The 20199-nt window shown below is 38.7% G+C and overlaps 1 protein-coding gene across 2 annotated transcripts in view; it reads left to right on the forward strand.

Moving 5' to 3' along the window:
* Positions 1–20199, forward strand: part of ABCC4 (ATP binding cassette subfamily C member 4 (PEL blood group)) — a 292359-nt gene that overhangs the window by 188306 nt on the left and 83854 nt on the right. For both annotated transcript variants that reach the window (XM_058276501.1, XM_058276502.1), the window contains one exon: positions 6016–6095. In XM_058276501.1, the coding sequence (XP_058132484.1) occupies positions 6016–6095 (80 nt within the window). The remainder of the gene's footprint in view (positions 1–6015; positions 6096–20199) is intronic.

Consider the following 20199-nt stretch of genomic DNA (forward strand, 5'->3'; position numbering starts at 1 on the left):
CATATCTCAGCACACCTTAGGTTATGCTCTTCCCATCGACGAGGCTAATATTTGTCATCCGTTTGCCCTTTGCCACCTCTTAGTCCTCACAGTTGTCATTCTTCCCCACCTGGACTAATTCTTCATTCTCCATCAACGTGTTCTCTGCCCTTCTTCTAAATTCTCAGGCCCTTTGTCTGCCGTGGAAACTTCTTAGGCTAACCTTGCCTAACCTGTGTAATTGCACAGTCTGGCAACAGTCTCCATGTATCGCAACTCGTAGTGAGACCTCCCTTGTTTTCTGGCACTGCCTGTCTAGACAGCTGTGTGGTCACTGCTTTCTTGCTTCTGCCTCCCAGGTATATATTTACTCAAGTCATTTTGTGTCACTGTATATACTGTATTTATTTAGGTGTATTCTGGTCACCTGTCACCAGCGATACATTATAAAGTGCCCAGATAGACACCATACAACTAGTTGGATCAAATTTTAAATTTTTGAACAGCATTTCTGACAAGGAGTTAAAGGTATTTTCCCTGATCGAGAAACCAGGAGGGAAAGGGGACAAAGTAAGAGAGACTAGTTTTATTAGCAAATCCATTTTGAGCACCCACTGGGCACTTAACATATTTTTAGGTCATGTGTGGAATGTGATCCACATTTGTAAAGGATTTATAATCTAAGTGTGAATTCAAGACTAGTACACTTGAAAAGTAGTAGATTGGGCCTCATTTTCTTATCTCTGAAATGAGGAGCTTGGTCTACAAAGTGATTTGAACATTTCTGTTAGCTACAAAACCCTTTCTTCACAGGTGATCTCTGTACAAACATCCATATGGTGTTAAGGTGCTCTCCTTGGGAGAAGGATGGTGGAAGTGGATAGGCAGAGAAGGGAGAAGGTGGGGGTGTCTGGAGTTGGGTACTTGGCCCCCACGTCCTTCTCTGTATCAGTCCTCAAGGCACCTCTAGAATCTGAGTCCACAAGACAGAGTTTGAAAATCATTAGCCCTGGTGATTGTAAATGTCCCTTAAAACTCGAAAATCCTATAATGATAATTACAACACCATACACATGTGTACTTCCTCCCAATTTTGAAGGTATCCTCATGAGCATGATCTCTTTTAACCTCATAACAACCCTGTGAAGTAGTTGTAGCAGTTTGATATTATTGGTGGAATTCCAAAAAGAAATACTGGATTTTTGTTTATAAACTGATCTTCTCGTCTGGGCATATTAGATTATATCGGATTCATAGGTTTACTTCATTAAGGGATTATGTAAACTTCTTGTGGCGGTAGGGTATCGAGTCCCCACCCAGCAAAGGCATGGCAAAGAACAGAGTTGAGGGTTTTTCTGATGTTGGAGTTTTGATGTTGGCATTTGATGCTGAAGACTTTAACTAGAGCCCCGGCAAGTAAGCTCACAGAGGAAAGAGAAACCAGCCCCAGGAAGAAAGGAACCTTGAACTCAGAGAAGAGCAAGCACCTGGAACACAGGAACCCAGGAAGCCTGAACCCTTGCAGATGTCGGCAGCCATCTTGCTCCAAATAGACTTTGGTGAAGGAAGTAACTTATTCCTTATGGCCTGGTATCTGTAAGTTCCTACCCCAAATATATACCCTTTATAAAAACCAACCAATTTCCATTATTTTGCTTCAGCACCCCTTTGGCTGACTAATACAGTAGTCAAGGCAAATATTTATCTCCATTCTCTAGATAAGGAATTTTAGTCCCACTAGAGCAGGAATTCTTAATCAGGGGTACATGAGTTTGAAATTAAACATTATTCATGTGGGGACATGTTGGTGCAGGTGTGATGTATTTATTAAATATTTAATACACAATATAGTGTGGACTTAGTAAGGGGTCTGTGGTTTTCACCCAACTGGCAAAGAGGTCCATGGAACAAAAAAGGTTACGAACCCCTGCAATAGAGGTTGGGTGAATTGCCTAAGGTTCTTTTGCTAATGAGTGTCCAAGAAGGACAAGAACCTTGCTGTTTTTTTCACCTACCATTCTCTAATTCCTGCTGTGCTTTGTATTTCATACCATTCTGCGAGCAGCCAACATGTTGGTGACCAATACCGACAGGAAGGATAAAGCAAATGTGCTGAGCAACCAGACTTCTGCAGTTTTTTTCCTGTTAAGCTTAAGTAGTCTAAGCAGAACTGGTTTTTATAGAATGATGCGGAACGTCCGGGCTGGTCATCGTCCTTAATTGTTTACTCACTGCTCAGGCACACAGTGGTCCTCTTCAGCCTGATGATCAGCTCCATCTCCATCTCATGCCCTCCATTCAAACTGGTTTTTGGTGCATTTTGCCTGGAATGTCCCTTTGTGCTCTTTTTTGTGGGTTTGGTTCTCCATCTCACCAAGATAGTAGTACTTTTACTTGGCCATTCACATTCCACCTACTCTCGGTTAAGGGCAAATGAGATTCTACCCTCATCCCAGCAAACCCAGCACTTCTGGCTTCTGTCTCTCTGCAAGGGTATCTGATCCAAGACCAATTCGTATCAAAAGAATTAGGTTGTAGAACCATTGGAGAAGCTGGATGTGGGCATGTATAAAGAAATTAAGAATAACAGTAACTTGAGAAGAGTTCACTCAACATGTCCACTTTTACAAGGCCAAGTATGATATGGCCTGATGGTGCCTTTTTGGTTGTTGTTGGAGCCTAAAACCATTTCCGTGGAAGAGAATGGGACTCAAGAGGAACCAACTACTGGCTTAGGCTTAATCATGGTTGAACCTCAGAAATATGCTAAGTGACAGAAGTCAGGCACAAGAGAACAGGAATTATATGATTCTATTTACATGAAATATCCATAAAAGACAAATTTATGGAGACAGAAAGATTAGCAGCTGCCTGAGGCTGGGGGTGGGAATGGGAAGTAACTGTAAATGGAATGAGGGGTCTTTTTGGGGAGATAGAAATGTTTTAAAATTGAGTTATGGTGACGGTTGCATCACTCAGTAAAGTTGCTAAAAACATTGAATTGTACACCTGACATGCGTGAATTTTATGATATGTAAAATATGCTTTAGTAAAAATATACCTGAGTAACTCCTTGGGATACATTCCTAGAAATGGAATTTCTGGGTAAAAAGGAATGCATTTCTCATGTTGTTCATACATATTACCCATTTGTTCTCAAAAATCTGTGGATGCAATCCATGTTGGGAGTAATGTGGATTTTCACCGAATGTGAGTCCAAAATGGGATCTGGCTACCAGAGAAGTTACCGTGACCCTGGGCTTCGCATTTGGATGTATCCTGGGCTGAACAGGGTGATAGTGTTACCCCTTCACCCAGTGGTAGTCAGACTACACCTGCTGCTAATCATAACCTTGGGCCCTAGGCATTAACTGAGACTGACCATCTGGATGTGTACTGAAGAGAGTGGTCAAGACATGATACCATGCCTTAGGAGGGATGCTTGAGTCAGGAAGGGAGAGTTGCTTGTGAGAATTCTGGGAGGGATATGATTAACTTCAATTTGAAAGGCTGTCAAGTCAAGAGAAATTAGGTTCACTCCATGTGGTCAGGAGAGCAGAATAAGCAGCAAGAGTTGGACATTCCAGGAAGGCAAGATGGAACTTAATGTAACAAAGCCCTTTCTAACAACAGTCTGAAAATGGGTTGAGTTTCCCCTGGACAGTAAATCCCCCATCCCTCTGCAACCTTGGAGATATCCAGGTAGAGCCAAATGTTACTTAGATGAAGAAACGTGACATGTGCATGGAGGGCTTTCATCATACGCATTTAATTTGGAGAACTCTGAGAAAACTTTATAACTCTGAGGCCCTGACCTTGAAATCGTAGCTCCAATTATACCTGACCATCACCAAGTCAATGAAAATATTCCACAAACACCATTCATTATCTTAAACGTTTCTTAGAACGAGAGAGTAACTATTGACTCTTCTAAATTCACATTTCCTTCACTTTGCTGATTGGTGAATAAGAGTTTAGGATTTTAAGGATCTTTGACAGTCAGATCAGTTATCGTAATAGCTGTATGGGAAGATGGTTTTTCTTGGTTGTTTCTGTTTCCTTGCATTTTGTCCTATTTGCCAACCATGGGTCTCTCAAACTTTAAGACTCCAGCATCTGGTGAAAGGTATTGGGGTGTTTTTCACATACTATTCATCTCGCTATAGTGCTTTCACCTTTTTTTATTTTTTAATTCAAATATTGCTTTCAACTTTTTTAAGCCGTACTATATTTGGAATATTTCTGAATCCTGCCTTAGCTAAATAGTTGTACATGTTTCCACTGAAGAAATAACGAGTGCTTGAATTATGCCCTCAATATTTTTTAACTTGTATTTTCCCTATTTTGGTGTTGATACTTTGAGAAGTTAGAAAATAAAATGAGATCTCATAAGGCACAAAATCCACAAGAATACATGAAAAATTGCCCATCTGATTTTAATGTTCCTAAAGCAAGTCTGATTAAAGTATTACCTAACCTTTGTCCTTCTGATTGTGTCTGGGAGCAGCAGAAGCAGCAGCAGCATCTGGGAGCTTATTTTCCATGCAAGTTCTTAGGTGCCACCCCATAGCCACTGAATCAGAATCTGCATCTTAACAAGTTGAACTTCCTCCCACTCTGGTGGAATATCCCAGGTGACTTGCTGCAGAACCTGGGGGTAGTAATAACAATTCTCTCACCCTTATTTATTTACTTATCTTTTTGAGCTCCTGTTACACACATGGCATTGTGATTAGGTTCTTTCACATCCATGAGCTCATTTAATCCTCAGAATCACCCTTTTTAAGGTAGGTATTATTAGACGTTTGGAAAAGTTGTCACCAGACATGCCAAAGTTGTCACTAAAAGATGGTTTCTGGAATTTGTGTTTCCTAAGTATGAAAGATTGAAGCACAGCTTGTAATCGTGTAACCTGGTCGTGAGCTAAAGCCTCCACTTCTCTGACTTCATTCTTGGGCATACTCTGGGCTGCCCAGGGGCATCCAGGTGCCAACCCTGGCCACTCAAGGTCCAGCTCAGCTGTGGTTGCCCTCCTTAGGAAGTCACTTCTGATGAACAGTAGAAAGAGCCAGCAGAGGTCCCATGTCTCCTTTGTAGGCTGGCATCTTGAAGAAACAAGTAGAAGAGGTGTTGCCTAGTCTTTATTTTTCTTGTGGTGTCCTGTCACTTTTTTTTTTTTTTTTTTAAGTTAGATCATTTGAAAGAATAGGTATTTATTAGAAACTAGTTCTGATCTTCCATTTCCAAAGCATTTGTGATACACTATTTTCTTGGATCCTACTTGAAAGGAGATAAAAATCAGTGATAAGAAATGATCTTTAAAAAAAAAAATAAAAAAAATAAAAAAAAAAAAAGAAATGATCTTTAATCACTAAGTAATACATTTATGCACTTGCATTTCTCTTTACCTGCTTACATTCTTCTTGCCTTCTTGAATGTTGAAGAATGAGACTGTGTTTGTCACAGTTTGAGCAACTCTGAAAGTAATTATTTACACTTCAGTAGTAAACTCCTAACTAGGAAATGGAAAGATTTCAAGTTTTCCTTAAAAGTTTCCTGTGATCCATACTGGAGAGAAGAAAATACAGAGAGATTACAGTTATTTACTTAAAAATGTACCACTCAGCAAAATTAATCTTAATAAGTAAAGCAAAATGATTGTAGCAGTTAGGATTAACTTATGTATTTTTCAGTTGTTCATCAAATTATATAGTGCTTGAACTGAAGCCAGAGGTGAAATCTAAAAGCAAACATTTAACCCTTCCCAATACTATGTCACAAGATGTCCCTCCATTTTTTAAAAATCAAAGCAAAATTTCAGCTGCTCAACCACTGCCATTTGGTGGGGTTTTTGTTCCTTTTTAGGTATCATCCTATTTTCTTTTTCTTTGCCATTGACATGGGCTTATTTCATGTGAATGCATACTATATTAAACGCATATGTACTTAAAATACTGTTTTGATTTGTTTGTGAATTGTTTCTCTTAAAGTGTCTATCTGGGGAAATGAGTAATTTCTCATATACTGTTCTTGCAGGAAGAATTTTAAATCGTTTCTCCAAAGACGTTGGACATATGGATGACTTGCTGCCCCTGACAGTTCTAGATTTCATCCAGGTAATACCAAATTCTCAAATAGAAAATTAAACTTCCTATTTTTTTTTTTCCAAGCCTTTTCATGGGACGTAGGGGTGGGGCTTCCTTCCTGTTAAGGTAATTTTACCTTACTTAAAGGCCATGTTTGTAAAAGAAAAGGTGTGGTTATGATTCGGAGGCTACTTTAACATGAGTAATAATTTGTGTGTAGGAGTGGCTATACAGCCGTGTCAGGGTTTAGTTTGCAGCAGCTACATGCTTGGTGAGTGGTTCTTTGTCTGCCTTGCAGGTATCTGGCATAGATTTTGCTTTTCTGTGAACACATTTCATAATATAGAAACAATCACCTCTCACGGAAAGATAGCCTAGATTAACTAAATTATGCATTGTATAACCACAAAGGACAAATATTTACTGCACCATTTTTTTGGATAAACCAGGTGTGGTTTCTTACAAAGAGAGGATTAGTAATAATAAGGCGAAAATAATACTCTGTTAACAAGGACAATAGAGAGCAGCTATTGCAGATACAAAGCTTTTAAAGGCAGTATGTTTAAGCCAATAATTTGAGTACAGGATCAAAGTCACCTCAGAAAATGTCTTTTTTGTTTTCCTAGGCAGTTTTTCCTTTTCACACGTTGATTGCTCTAAGTCTTAAAGTGTCTTTTTTTTATTAAAACCAACAATCCCACAAAAATATAGTCTACAATGAAGCGTTTGTTTTGTCTGTGAACTTGAGATTCTAAAGAATAATGTTGGATCACCTCACCTCTCATCTCCTCATTCAGTATTGTTGCGCATGTGTATATTTTCTATTGTTTAGTTCTGTCTACTTTTCAGTGATTCAGACTGGGGAACTTTCTTCTTCATTTCCAACTATTTATTTTGGAGATGAAATGCATCTATCAAAAGTTTCACCTATTCTAAAATCCCAGCTGCTCTTGCTAACACTTGATGATTTTTGAACCTTTTTCACTTTACCAAAGTACCAGTTTTTAGCCATCTAATTGAGAGCTGATTTTAAGATGAGGAAGTAGAAATGCTACAGTTGGGTTATGGATCCTGGCTTGATCTGGATGGTTCCCCTCCCCGCCTTTTTTTTTTTTTAATGCACAAATGCATGTTGAGTCAAAGCTTGGAATCGCCTCTGGAGCCATAATTACTTAATTTGGGAAAGTAGCTATGTTAGATAAATCAGTAATAGACTTGAAATGGTTAGAAGAGTTCCTGTTAGTCACACAAGAAATTCAGCAATGAATATCTGACTGCAAACAGCAGAGCACACTGTGTACCAATGTGAAGTAAACTGAGACTCACAGGCAGAGTATTTTTGCTTCAAACAAAGATCTGATTTTTTTCTTTTGCAAACTTATAAATGTGGCCTGCTGGATTTAGCTATGTAGTATCTCTCTCTTCTGTCCTCCTGTCCTCCCTTTCTCCCTTCCTCCCTTCCTCCCATGATTGTTTATTGCTTTGAGAAAATTTTGCGAAGCGTCCTATTTCTTTGCAGCTGCAAGTTACGCAGAGGTTGAGTTTTCTGAAGCTGGCTGGCCCACGGGATGCTTAGCTCATAATGAGCCATAATAATTAGCATCCCCACATATTTTTGCACCGTGTTTGGAGGACATACTTAAGTACTGAAATAAGCAAATATACTGGCATTGTAAAACAAGGAACAAAAGGTACCAGCTTGATCTCAGAAGAAAAGGATGGCTGCTACTTGGTTTCAGCCTTAAACCTTAGCAGTGTGAGGAGAGAAAATTCTAGTTTTGACTGTACTTCTGTCCAGAAACAAGGGTCTTTTAAAATTATCTGCTCTTTTAATCTGGCTTACATTATCAGTGTTGAATGCCAGCAGTCCCAATTAGCTGATTTCTTGAGTTTAACAGCAAAGGTAAATCTTGGTGTTATTGTCTCCAAGAAAGGAATTTTATATACAGGATAACTCAGTTATCAATTATGATAAAGATCTATTGTCACTTGTTTTGTTTGCAGGTGTCTTTAGTAAGGCTTCCCTTAATCCCTTCAGGAAGAAATATTTTCTCCTTTTAAAAATAATATTAGCTAAATATAAAAGCTCTGATCCCTGCCATTGTTGTTGATTCTTTGAGGGACATTTCCCAACATTCATTGTTTAAATGGTTGTCAGGAGGAATCAAGTGAAACTTAATAAACAGTGAAGTAACTGGTTCATCTTACTTTGTGTGCAGAAGCTTTTCTTGAGAGGATTTGCATCAGATGAGTGGGCTTTGAGGTATCACTGGGATCATATTGAAATATTTTGGCCTTTTGGTATATTAACAAGCAAAGATTTTTATTAAACCCACAAAAAAATGAATTTAACCTGCCCTCAAATAAAGGCCAACAGAAATCTAAATGTAAATTGTTTTTTTTTTTCCTTCATTTTTTTAAGTTAGCTATGACTCTGTAAGGATTAAAATAACCCAGTGGTGTTCTGGGACTCTTAATGGAATCATGTAAACTTAAAATAAACACTATTAGGGCAAGCACATAGAATGAAAACTAATTTTCCAAATCAAATACATTATATTCAATTCATTTTCCCCAATCAACCAAATGTTTAAAACCTGTTAGTTATAACAGCAATCTTCTGGAAATTAATTAGAAGCCTATTAGCTCTGCTAACTGAGCCGCAGGAAGGGGGTTGCTTGCTATATTTCTAAATAGACTTCTGAATTAAAGCAAAGCAAGGTCAAAATGACAATCAGCTTGACACACCTCGTGTATTTGCTGAAGAAGTTGGTCTAGTTTTGGGGTGGGTGTAGGAATACTTTGCTTTTTAAAGGAAGTTTTATCTACTTTGACTCATTCCATTAGTAAGATAGTAAGTGCCAGTCAGGTAAACCATACAGGTAGCATGCATATTACCTGTGTGACAGGTATTGCTTGAGATTTCTTGAGAATCTGAAATGGAAATGACTTTTCAGGCCTCTTATCTATCTCATAACTCATTAACTTCATTATCCCCCTTCAGAACTGAGATAAGAGAAAATGTTCTGCCTGCCTGTTGGCAAAACCTGCCCCTAACATTATGTGGCTCTTGTTTTAACCTCTCTCTTTAGAGGCTATGGGTAAGAATCAGTAGAACTCTAGCAGCCCCTCCTGTGCTCAGAAATACTCTCAGCAAGTGAGTCCTAAACCTGTCTTGACTGAAACAATAGAGTTTAAAAAGGATAGGGAATTTCCTTGAGAAGAATGTACCCTTGTGTTATCTTGCAGGAGATGTGATCCTAAATGACATCCAGGAAAACTATCAACTACCTATTATTGAGCCAGAAAGAATTAGGGCATTTATTGAAACAAATAGAATGACAGTCTGAGTCTAAATCTTAGACACCTTTTTTAAATAGGGAGTTATGCTTTCCACTTAGAATATTCATATGAAGGCTGCCCTGTTAATATTTTTTCTTACTACAGATACACATATAATCATGCTTTTATGGAGAATTAAAATTGAATAGCTATAGAAAAAGGCTATCCATGTGAAGTTTTTAATCCAGAGTATGCATGTTTGATTACTTTTTCTATAAAGTAATGAATGTTGGTTTTGAATCTAATGGTTCAGAAATATGGACCATTGGGTTAGAACTTAATTGTTTCCAACTGAGTCTGATGCTGAAGAAATGAGGAATGAGACCTTAGAACAGTTCCCTCCATTTGTGTATACTCTGTAGAAGCAAGTCAGAAATCAGGGGCAGATTTTATTACTCCTTTGATGACTGAAATAAGGAAATTCTGTTTAAAATGTGAGCACATTTACTGGCCAGATAGAAGTTATTTACCTAACTTTGTCCCCAGACTTCAACAAAAGATTTGTATTTGTGTGAACATATATAGGCGTTATTTATTTATTTTTGATAGTTAACTATTCTTATCCACGCTAATGGGTAAACACTGACACAGCTAATTTTGAAAATATATGTGATTCACTGCTGTCCATTAGAGTGAAAAAAGTATAGAGCAACAGTGGAGGCAGTGGTGTGTGTCTTTGGAACCAGTGTTGACATAGCTGTGGAATAGTTGTGAAGGAAGAAAGATCAAGTTTTTTTCTTCTCATTTTTTTATTTTTTAAAAGATGCTTAGATAACATAAATGTTATAGAGAATATATGGGGGATTCCCATATGCCCTGCTCCCCACACTTCCCACATTTTCCCACATTAGCAACATCTCTCAATAGTATGGTACATTCATTGCAGTTGATAAACACATTTTGGAATATTGCCACTGAGCATGGATCATAGTTTACACTGTCTCCAACTCAATTCTGTAGGTTATGGCAAGATATATTATGGCCTGTATCTGTTGTCATAATGTCATTCAGGACGATTCCCACGTCCCAAAAAATGCCCCCATATTACACCTGTTTTTCCCTCTCTCTACCCTCAGAGCCTCCAATGGCCACTGCCTCCACATCAGTGATATTTCTTCCATTGCTAGAATCACAATAAGACTATGGTAAATACTAGTAATTCTACTTTAGTCCATAGTTTATTCCTGAGTCCTGAGGATTCTGGGATAGTGATGCCCACTCCACCTTTAATTGAGGCGAGGCTTTGATCCCATAGCGCCTATGGATGGGACTCTCTTGCTTGCAGTTGTAGACACTCTTGATTCCTTGGTATGTTGGTTATCCATCATGTCCTCCTTGTTAGTTGTCCTGGGTGAGTCTGATGAACTGGAAAGTAGGTGTTGCAACTCCTTTGAGATTCAGGGCACAGCTGACACATGGACAGCCTAAAGATTTAAGTCTCTTGGATATATGTCTACCAACTTCAGTACTAATTATAAGTTCAAATAGAAGTACAGAAGAAACCGCAACCAGGTCTAAATCTGTCACAACGGGAAACATAAATTCCAAAGCAGGGCCCACTGACAAGGAACCAAACTCCTGAGCTATCTGCCCTGACTACAGTGTCTGGATATTTCCATAACCCTCTGAGCCCCTGCTATTTGGGGTAGTATCTACTTTGGCTGTCAATGAGATCCTGCTGAGATGTGCATAAGCGTTACCTCTGGAATGACCTCCCAACTCACTTTGAAGTCTCTTAGCCATGTAAACTCATTTGTCTTTAACTTTTCCTCCTTTTGGTCAAAGTCCTTTTTTTTTTCTTCTTATCCCAGTTGCTTTGCTTGTTGTTACTTGGTAGCAATCCCTCAGTGCCAGGCTGGCTCATCCCCAGGAGTCATGTCCCATCTTGGGGTGGGGGGGGGGGGGAGTTATTGAGTTTATATGCTGAGTTTTGCTTAGAGAGAGGCCACATTTAAGCAACAAGGAGGATCCCAGTAGGTACCTCTTAGGCACCCTACAACACTAGGCTAAGTTTCAATTTCAGGAGCAAAGGCTCATAAACATAATTATCACAATCAAGGGCCCATTAATGGACCATCCTCCCTCACTAGGCATTGCCCCTGTACTTGGGGGATTGTTGCTGTTCCATTAGAGAATGTGGCACAGCTCCCCAGAATGAGAATTTGATATTCTTTTGGTTATTGTGTGACTCTCTACTCAATTTTTGACTGACCAGGCAGATCAGAAGAATAGACCAGAATTGAGGGAAACTTTTGACACATATGTGATAAGAAATAATTTATAAAGTACAAAATAACAAAAGAATATAGGTGACAGGGCTTTTGGTAAACTGTCAGGCTTGCTGTGGACTTATCAGATAAGTTAGCCAGTGGCTGGCATTGCACATCTGGTTTCTCAACATGTTGTTCAAACATGTTTTGTTTGTTTGCTTTTTCAGAACTCATAGCAGCTTTGAATATTAACGGTGTTTTTTAAACCCAGTGATCCATCAAGCTAGAACATGGTTCTTCATAGGCTAAAACTATTCTAGAACATGGTTCTTCATAGGCTAAAACTTTATGAAATTGGAAATTGAAATGCAACGAGTATAAAAATACTCGCCTAGACCTCAGATATAAGAAATCAATGAGGAAAGATTTCTTTGAATAGGAATTTCACCTTAGAAACATGATAAATTTGAATAAAAATTTTAAAAAGACCCTCTGAGGTGATAATTACAATGCAGTTTTAAATGTTTGACTGACTTTCTATCATATCACGAATACCAGCAACATAAATCTAGTCTGTCATATTCTTGAAACAATGATTGGTTTAATTAATAAAGGCATGCTACACATATATATATATATATATATTCACATGCCTTTATTACATATATTTGTATGGGTATATTGTCAGAGATAAACTGAGGCATTTTAAAAATGTTGTTAATGTTTATTTGGGCAACAAATAATTAACAATCCAATAGCACCAAGCCAAAAATGGTAAGGAACTTACCTAAGGGAGTGAAAAGGGGATGCCAATGTAGGGTAAAAGTAGGAACAGGCCAGGAAATGTTCTGATTGGCTGATGTTAAGTTTCCATTTTACTTAGGAGAGGGCCTTATACAGTGGGAGTAAATATAGTTGATTAGTATGATATGCTTGTCTGTCCTCTACTGGAGAAAATTGGTTTATGGCCAGATATTTCTTATCTGCAATTTTATAGGATACACTTCATCATTCCATTTTCTCAGAAAGCCTGTGAAGGTCAATTGTTTTTGTCTTCTGGGAAATCCTTTTTCAGAAAGGGGTCTCTCCCAGCAACACCCAATACAGGTGACTATTTTATTTTACTTAATATACATAATACATATTACGTATTTTTAACCTTTGATGGACAGATAATTTGTTTTGTGAACATATTTATAACTAAACAAGGTGTCTTATGGAGAATCTTGAAATTTCTCCCAAAAGTTAAACAATATTCTATTATAAACTGTGACATGTAGACATATAAGTCATCAGTATTTCTCATTCCTCTAATATGTCCTCTTTATTTTTTCCACCAAACTTTTATTGGGCTCCTACAATGTGCTAGGGATATAGAGATGAAAAAGAAGAAGCATTCATTCCACAAGCATTTATTGAATGTCTCCTGTATGCTAAGTGCCACACTTGGGGATATGGAATTACATGAAATTTCTCATCTCCCATGAGGCACACAGAACTAGGAGAGAGAGAGAGAAAATCAGTAATTACAAAGCTGTGAGATAAGAGTCCTGAATAGGAGACTGGATAAGACCTTAGCATGAGACTAATCTTATTTCCAATCCCTGCTCTGCAACATTTAGTTCATTTATCTAGGGCGACTTTATGAAGCCTCCAGGTGGAGGTGTCCTGCCGATAGCTGGAGGTATGAGTCCTGTGTTTAAGAGGGAAACCTGGAATGGATATAGAGCTTGAGTATTCTTCACTGATTAGTTAGCAAGTGGTGCTGTGAAAGTGAATAAGATTGCGTAGAGAGAGAGAGAGAAGCAGTTTTAGAGGCCAGAGAGAAGCAGTTTTAGAGGCCAGAGTTACCACCTCATAGAAGCCTTGTTTAAAGAGAAAGCAGAAAGGGAGAAACCACACAAAGGAGACACAGAATGAACAGCAAGGGAAATCAGTGTTGAGAAGCCAAAGGAGGGGAAAGTGTGTTGAACATGGAGAAGAAGGTAAGAAGAAGGTGTCAGCTTGATTTGTGATTTGGAGGCCCTGGTGACCTGCAGGAGCGTGTTTAAGAGAGGCCGGATCACAGAAGGCTGGACAGCAAAGAGGACTGGTGAGAGCTGGGAGGAGGGTAAACTATTCCTTGAGGGAGTGTGATTGAAAGAGGAGAGAGGCCCGTTGGTGTGTAGAGTCTGGGGAGGTGTTGTTTGGTTGAGTTTTAACATTTGTGGTGGGGTGTGTGCGCATGTGTTTATGCTGATGCAAGAAGCACAAGGAGGGAGTGGAATCAGTTAGCCGTGGGCTACCTTCCCTAGGTATTGAATTAGAGTCCCTGTCCTGAGGTACAAGGTGGGTCCCTGCTTCCAGGGGTCTACTGGAACCCCTTGAGGAGAGGGAAGCATCTAATAATTCCTCCCGCCCTGAGTTTGGAATGCTGATTTTGCTGAATGCACAGAGGAAATGCAGAAAGGTGTGAAATGGGAGTGCGGGCTAGAGACCGAGAGGCAGCCTGGTCCAGGAGGTGGGCCAGGCCTTCGGAGGAAGGGCCCCTGGAGTGGAGATGAGTGGGAAAGGCCACTGGAGGTGGCGCTGGGAGTGCTCCCAGAAGTGGAGTCTGTACTGGAAGCCATTCTTTTCTCTCCGTCATCGGCTGAGAATGGAAAGGGGAAGGGTAGTTAGCTTGAAGAGAGTTTGTTTTTATTTTTAAGGATAAGGTTATTGCCAAGTGTTTTCCAACTCCCTATGGATGATTCCACTCATCCTTGGTAGATTCGATAAGCCTTAATAGATGATTGATTATTTTAATTTTTATAGTATTACTTCTAGCGTGTTTATTCAGGTATGCGTTCTTTAGCTAATTCCTTCTATTTCACTTTGATTTAGCATTCATAATTACAAAAAAAGGAGAGCTGCCTCCTGTTACTTCTTTGTTTCTTCTTTCTTTGCCTTATGAAATTGTCGTGTATGGTTAACCTGTCCATGATCCTCTGAGATCAACAGGTACCATCGTTCTTCGTTTTAAAATGCCTGTATATTTGCTTATTTCAGTACTTAAGTATATTTTGTTCCCTGAACCAGAGACTTTAATATATCATAGAAAGATGAGCCCCTTCTAGGTATAATCAGATAACTTCCTCTTAGACAGTCTTGAGGCAGTCCCATAACACCAGAGCTGGGACTTATACACTTTTCTCACAATAGGATACTATCTTAACATATATCTAAACAGCTCTGTTTTGATTCCTTTGCCTATGATTTGTGTTATAAAGCCCATGCCTACGGAGTAAAATTCAAATTTAATCTAGCCCTTTAATCTCTCTACAGTTGCCAGAAAGAAACTCAACGTGCAGGCTCTGTATTTGCACACATCCTCATCCCCCACAGTGTGTGTCCATATTTTGCACACTGTAGCCCTTCCTCAAATGTGCTCTCTTCATTCTTCATTCTTTAGGGACCGACAGAAGGCCTTCTTAGGCTTGAATGAAGCTTTCCTTTACCACTCGGTTCTGTGGTAGAGCAATGTGTGGGTCCCACAGAAAAGAAGGGAGTGTGTAACCATAGGCCAAGGACTGCCCTGGGCATATTTCACTTGCCTTATCGTGTTTAAACCTCCCCATGGCCAGTCAGTCAAGCAGTCACTCTTGGGCACTTCCCACGTGCCAGTCACTTTTCCAGGCTCTGCGGTATTGGGCAGTGAACTGAGTATTGGCTTCCAGGAGTTTACAGGAGATGGTAGGAAACAGGTAAAACAATACAAATAAGTAAGTTGAGCCAAGGTCCCCAAGGAGGAGGCGACGTTTGAGTTTGAGAAGGAAGAAGGAAACAGCCATGCAGAGATCTAGGGCCAACACTTTTAAGAAGGACCATATGCAAAGGCTCAGGATGGGAACAAAGAGGCAGGTTCCCAGGGAGAGGGAAGGCCAAGTCGGGAACAGAGGAGAGAGCAGGAGGAGCAAGTTGAAGATATAGGCGGGGGCTGGACTGGACCATGGATTTCTCATGCCCGGGTAAGGGGTTTGGATTCTATTCTGGATGCAATGGGGAACCACTAGAATATTTTAAATGGAGAACCGACATCATACGTTATAAATTGAAAAAAAAAAAAAAATTGTAACATTAGGCACTTCTTGCAGAGTTTGTGTTGTGCATTGTGTTTTATTTTAATGTCTTAACATCACAAGTGGCTTTGCATAATTTTGTAAAGGGGAGGAACTAGGGTTATATCATTGTATCCCCACTCCCATAACCCAGCCTTATAAACCAAAGCAGCTTAGCATTTACTTGTCACTCACTGAGGTCACACGGGCTGCATTGACAGTGGAAAGTAGTTCTCTGGAGTGAGGATGCGGTCTTATTTTTCTACACTTTTTAGGGCAGTGGCTTCCAGATCCCAGCTTGTTCCTGATTGGAATATGAGAAAAATAAGGATAAAGTAGGATTTTTGCCACAGAGCTGAATTTATTTGATTTTTCTGTTTGTATACCTCGATTTTCTAAGTACAGCGGAGTTGCTCTTAGGAGGGATTCGAAGTCCGCACGGAAGATGAATATCACTTGTAGTCACGTTTACCTGTGAGTAACAGTAATTGTGGCTGACTTCTAGTGACCGCTCCCTGTGTGCCCAGCCCTGGTCTAAATCTTTTATTTATGTAACTTCTCATGTAATCTTCCCAGCAATGCTGTGGAGTACATACAGTTATTCTGCTGGTTTCACAGATGAAGGAAATGAGGCCCAGAGAATTTACATAATTTAGTAGAGGATCATTTGGGAGTTTTATTTTTATTTATTTATTTTTATATTTTTTAATTGCACTCATTTTGCACATGAGGGAGAAACAAATTGATTGCCCTTCCAGTTTTTTAATCCTCACTGAGGAAATGCCAGGCAGAATCTCCAATGGTACTGAAGTGATTTGCCATCTGATGCCTAACCACCCTTCTCTAGAAAAAGTCACCTAAGTGTTCAAATTATATGATCTCATTTTATTTTAGATATAAAAACTTTATGAAATTATGATAACCTTTTATCTGTCCTTGCCTTTAGAATTAAAGGTGGACAAACATACTTTCCTTTCCCTAAAGTGTTTTTGGGAATTTTTGTTAGTTTGTAAAATTCCCAAGTCTGGAAACTACTATTTGAAAGAACTTTCTTCCTTGGCTTTGTGATAAGCCTGGTTTCAAACCCAAGTTTTAAAGAAATCGTGGCAACTTTTTCAGTATAGGCTTCAGGGAGCTCAAGAAGTAGAGGATACCATTTATATTCACATGTATTTTGATGCCCATTTGTTTGCATTGTGACATACATAGCTCTGTAAAGTAATACTGTAAATGAAGAAGTAGAATTGGCTAAAACAAGGTACATTTCTTGAGGTTGGGTTTAAAAATAGAAGTGTAACTTTACAACAAAATTTCACGAATGATGGACGATTCTACATTATGCTTGTATTATTCATTGGAAATGCATTCATTATAGAAAATGGTATAAGTACATCAAAGGTAAAAGTTAAATTCTTAAAATTAAATACTATAAATAATATATAAATTAAATAATATCTTTTTTTTAAAATGATCATTTGATTAAATTGGATGTCCACGTAGAAGTTTAAATTTTTAGTACTCTTAAAAACCATCAATAGGGAAGCGGACTTGGCCCGATGGATAGAGAGTCGACCTACCACGTGGGAGGTGCGCAGTTCAAACCCCGGGCCTTCTTGACCCGTGTAGAGCTGGCTGGCCCATGTGCAGTGCTGATGCATGCAAGGAGTGCAGTGCCTTGCAGGGATGTCCCCTGCGTAGGGGAGCCCCACGCACAAGGAGTGCGCCCCGTAAGGAGAGCCGCCCAGCATGAAAGTGCAGCCTGCCCAGGAATGGCACCACACACACGGAGAGCTGACACAAGATGACGCAATAAAAAGAAACACAGATTCCTGTGCCACTAACAACAATAGAAGCGGACAAAGACGATGCAGCAAAATAGACACACAAAACAGACAACTGGGGCAGGGGGATGGGGGGGAAGGGGGGAGAAATAAACAAAACAAAACAAAAAAAACATCAATAAGAGATCTAAACCCCACACAAGGTTTTATTTTGTAGGAGATAAGATTTCTTTCTCTGAAGACAGAAGTTCAGATGTATTTGATTTTAAAAAGTAATAGAGCCTGTACAAGTACATATAAACACACACACACATACCCTCAAGAAGCAATTACAAACAGGTGAGGGATCAAGTGGTCTTTTTGTTTACTTTTTTCCTTTTTTTTTTTTGCTTGCACAAGTTGCACTATTGAAAAATCGAGATTGTATAAACCTGATCAAAAGCTGCAAGATACCAAAATCTTGCAGATGTCAAATAAAAAGCTGTTATACTTTTAAAAAAAAGTAATTACATTGTTGATATTTAGCACTTTGTTTTTCTTTAGTAGAGAGGTTGTGGATTTCCAGAACAGGCATGCCTAAAATACAGAATTCCCATATACTACCCTGTTAGTAACACCTTGCTTTGGTGTGGTAACATTTGTTAGGATTGACAACAGCACCTTTTTATATTTGTATTATTAACTATAGTCCATGGTTTAACTTAGAATTCATTGTTTGTGTAGTGTAGTTCCATGGATTTTGGAATTTTTTTATTCTATTACCCTAAGTACAACCTAACATTTCCCCTTTAACCACATTCAGATATATATATATATCTGAATATATATATATTTCAGTGCTGTTAATTACATCCATAATGTTGTGCTACCATCACAACCATCTCTCACCAAAATATTTCCAGTGTTCCAAATAAGAAAACTATACATTTCAAACCTTAACATTGCATTCCCTTTCCCCACCCCATCCCCTGGTAACCTATGTTCTAGATTCTGACCCTATGAGTTTGCTTATTCTAATTATTTCATATCAATGAGATCATGCAATATGTCCTTTTGTGTCTGTTGTATTTCAGTCAACATGTCTTCAAGGTTCATCCATATTGTCACATGTATCAACATCATGTGACATCATTTTATGACTAAATAATATTGTATGTATAAACCACATTGTATTTATCCATTAATCAGTTGATAGACATTCAGGTTACCTCCATCTTTTGGCAGTATCGAATATTGCTTCTGTGAACATTGGTGTGCAATTATCTGTTAAAGCCCCTGGTTTCAGTTCTTTGGGGTATATACTGAAGAAGTGAGAATGCGAGGTCATATGGTGATTTTATACTTAACTTTCTGAGAAACTGCCAAACTTTCTTTCATAGCAGCTGCGCCATTTTACATTGCCTCTAACATATGAACTAGCGTTCCTATTTCTCCACATCCTCTCCAGCCAACAGTTGAAATTTTCTGTTTTTTAAATAGTAGCCATTCTAATGGGTGTGAAATGGTATTTCATTGTGGATTTTGATTTATACTTCCCTGATGGCTAATGATGTTGAGCATCTTTTCACGTGCTTTTTGGCTCTTTGTATATCTTCTTTGGGGAGATGTCTATTCAAGTCTTTTGCCCATGTTTTAAATGGGGTTATTTGTCTTTTTGTTGTTTGGTTGAATTTCTTTCTGTTTTCTGATTATTAAACTTTTATTGGATATTTTGCTTCTAAATATTTTCTCCCATTATGTAAGTTGCCATTTTACTTTCATGATTAAGTCCTTTGAGGCACAAAAGTTTTTAATTTTGATGTGGTCCCATTTATGCATTTTTCATTTTTGTTGCTTATGCTTTGGGTGTAAATTCTAAGAAACTATTGCCTAACACAAGGTCCTGAAGATGCTTCCCTATGTTTTATTCTAGGAGTTTGATAGTTTTGGTTCTTATATTTAGGTCCATTTTGAGTTGTTATTTTTTTTTTGCATAAGATAGGGGTCTTCCTTTTTTCTTTTACAAATGGAGATCCAGTTTCCCCAGCAATATTTGTTGAAGAGACTCTTTTTTCCCAATTGAGTAGTCTTTGCCCCCTTGTCAAAAATCAGTGAAGATACTTCCAAGATATTTGAAAGATATGTAACATTTCAAACCAAGTAATTTGACGTGAATCTTTAACTGTATAGCAAAGAAAATACTATGTATATATCTGGACTTTATGATTTATGTAGGACTCTGAGTGAATCAGGGGCCACATTTTACTCAGTCTTGAAAACTTGTCTAAGGAATTTATATTTGAGCATGTAAACCATTGGATGTAAATGTCCAAGGTCTTTGAGCAGGTAAATGACATTGACATGCTCGCCATGTCATTTTTTAAAGGTAAACAATGGTGAGTGTGAATGACTCTCTCTCCTTTGAAGATGTTACCGTTACCTGCAATACTCGAAGATTAATTGGTGGACTTTATTCAAAATCAGCAAGACTGGTTTGTTCTGCACACACTTGGTAGTTGTCTTCTGAATTGTGCTTCCTGAAGAGGGCCTTGATGAAAACTTTTATTTGTGGCCACCTGAATAACCATCCCTTGATGGTTCCCATCATCATCTGTACAAGCATCGCAGGATTGAAAAGCAGCTTCCTTGTTCCATGCTGTGCCTCAGTGAGGTTTCACTTGCCTTTGACTCTCTGCTTTGGGGTACTCCATTTCAATATTATATGGCAGTGCCGGGGCTTCCAGGT

This window comes from Dasypus novemcinctus, chromosome 15, assembly GCF_030445035.2.
Source record: "Dasypus novemcinctus isolate mDasNov1 chromosome 15, mDasNov1.1.hap2, whole genome shotgun sequence".
Classification (NCBI taxonomy): domain Eukaryota; kingdom Metazoa; phylum Chordata; class Mammalia; order Cingulata; family Dasypodidae; genus Dasypus; species Dasypus novemcinctus.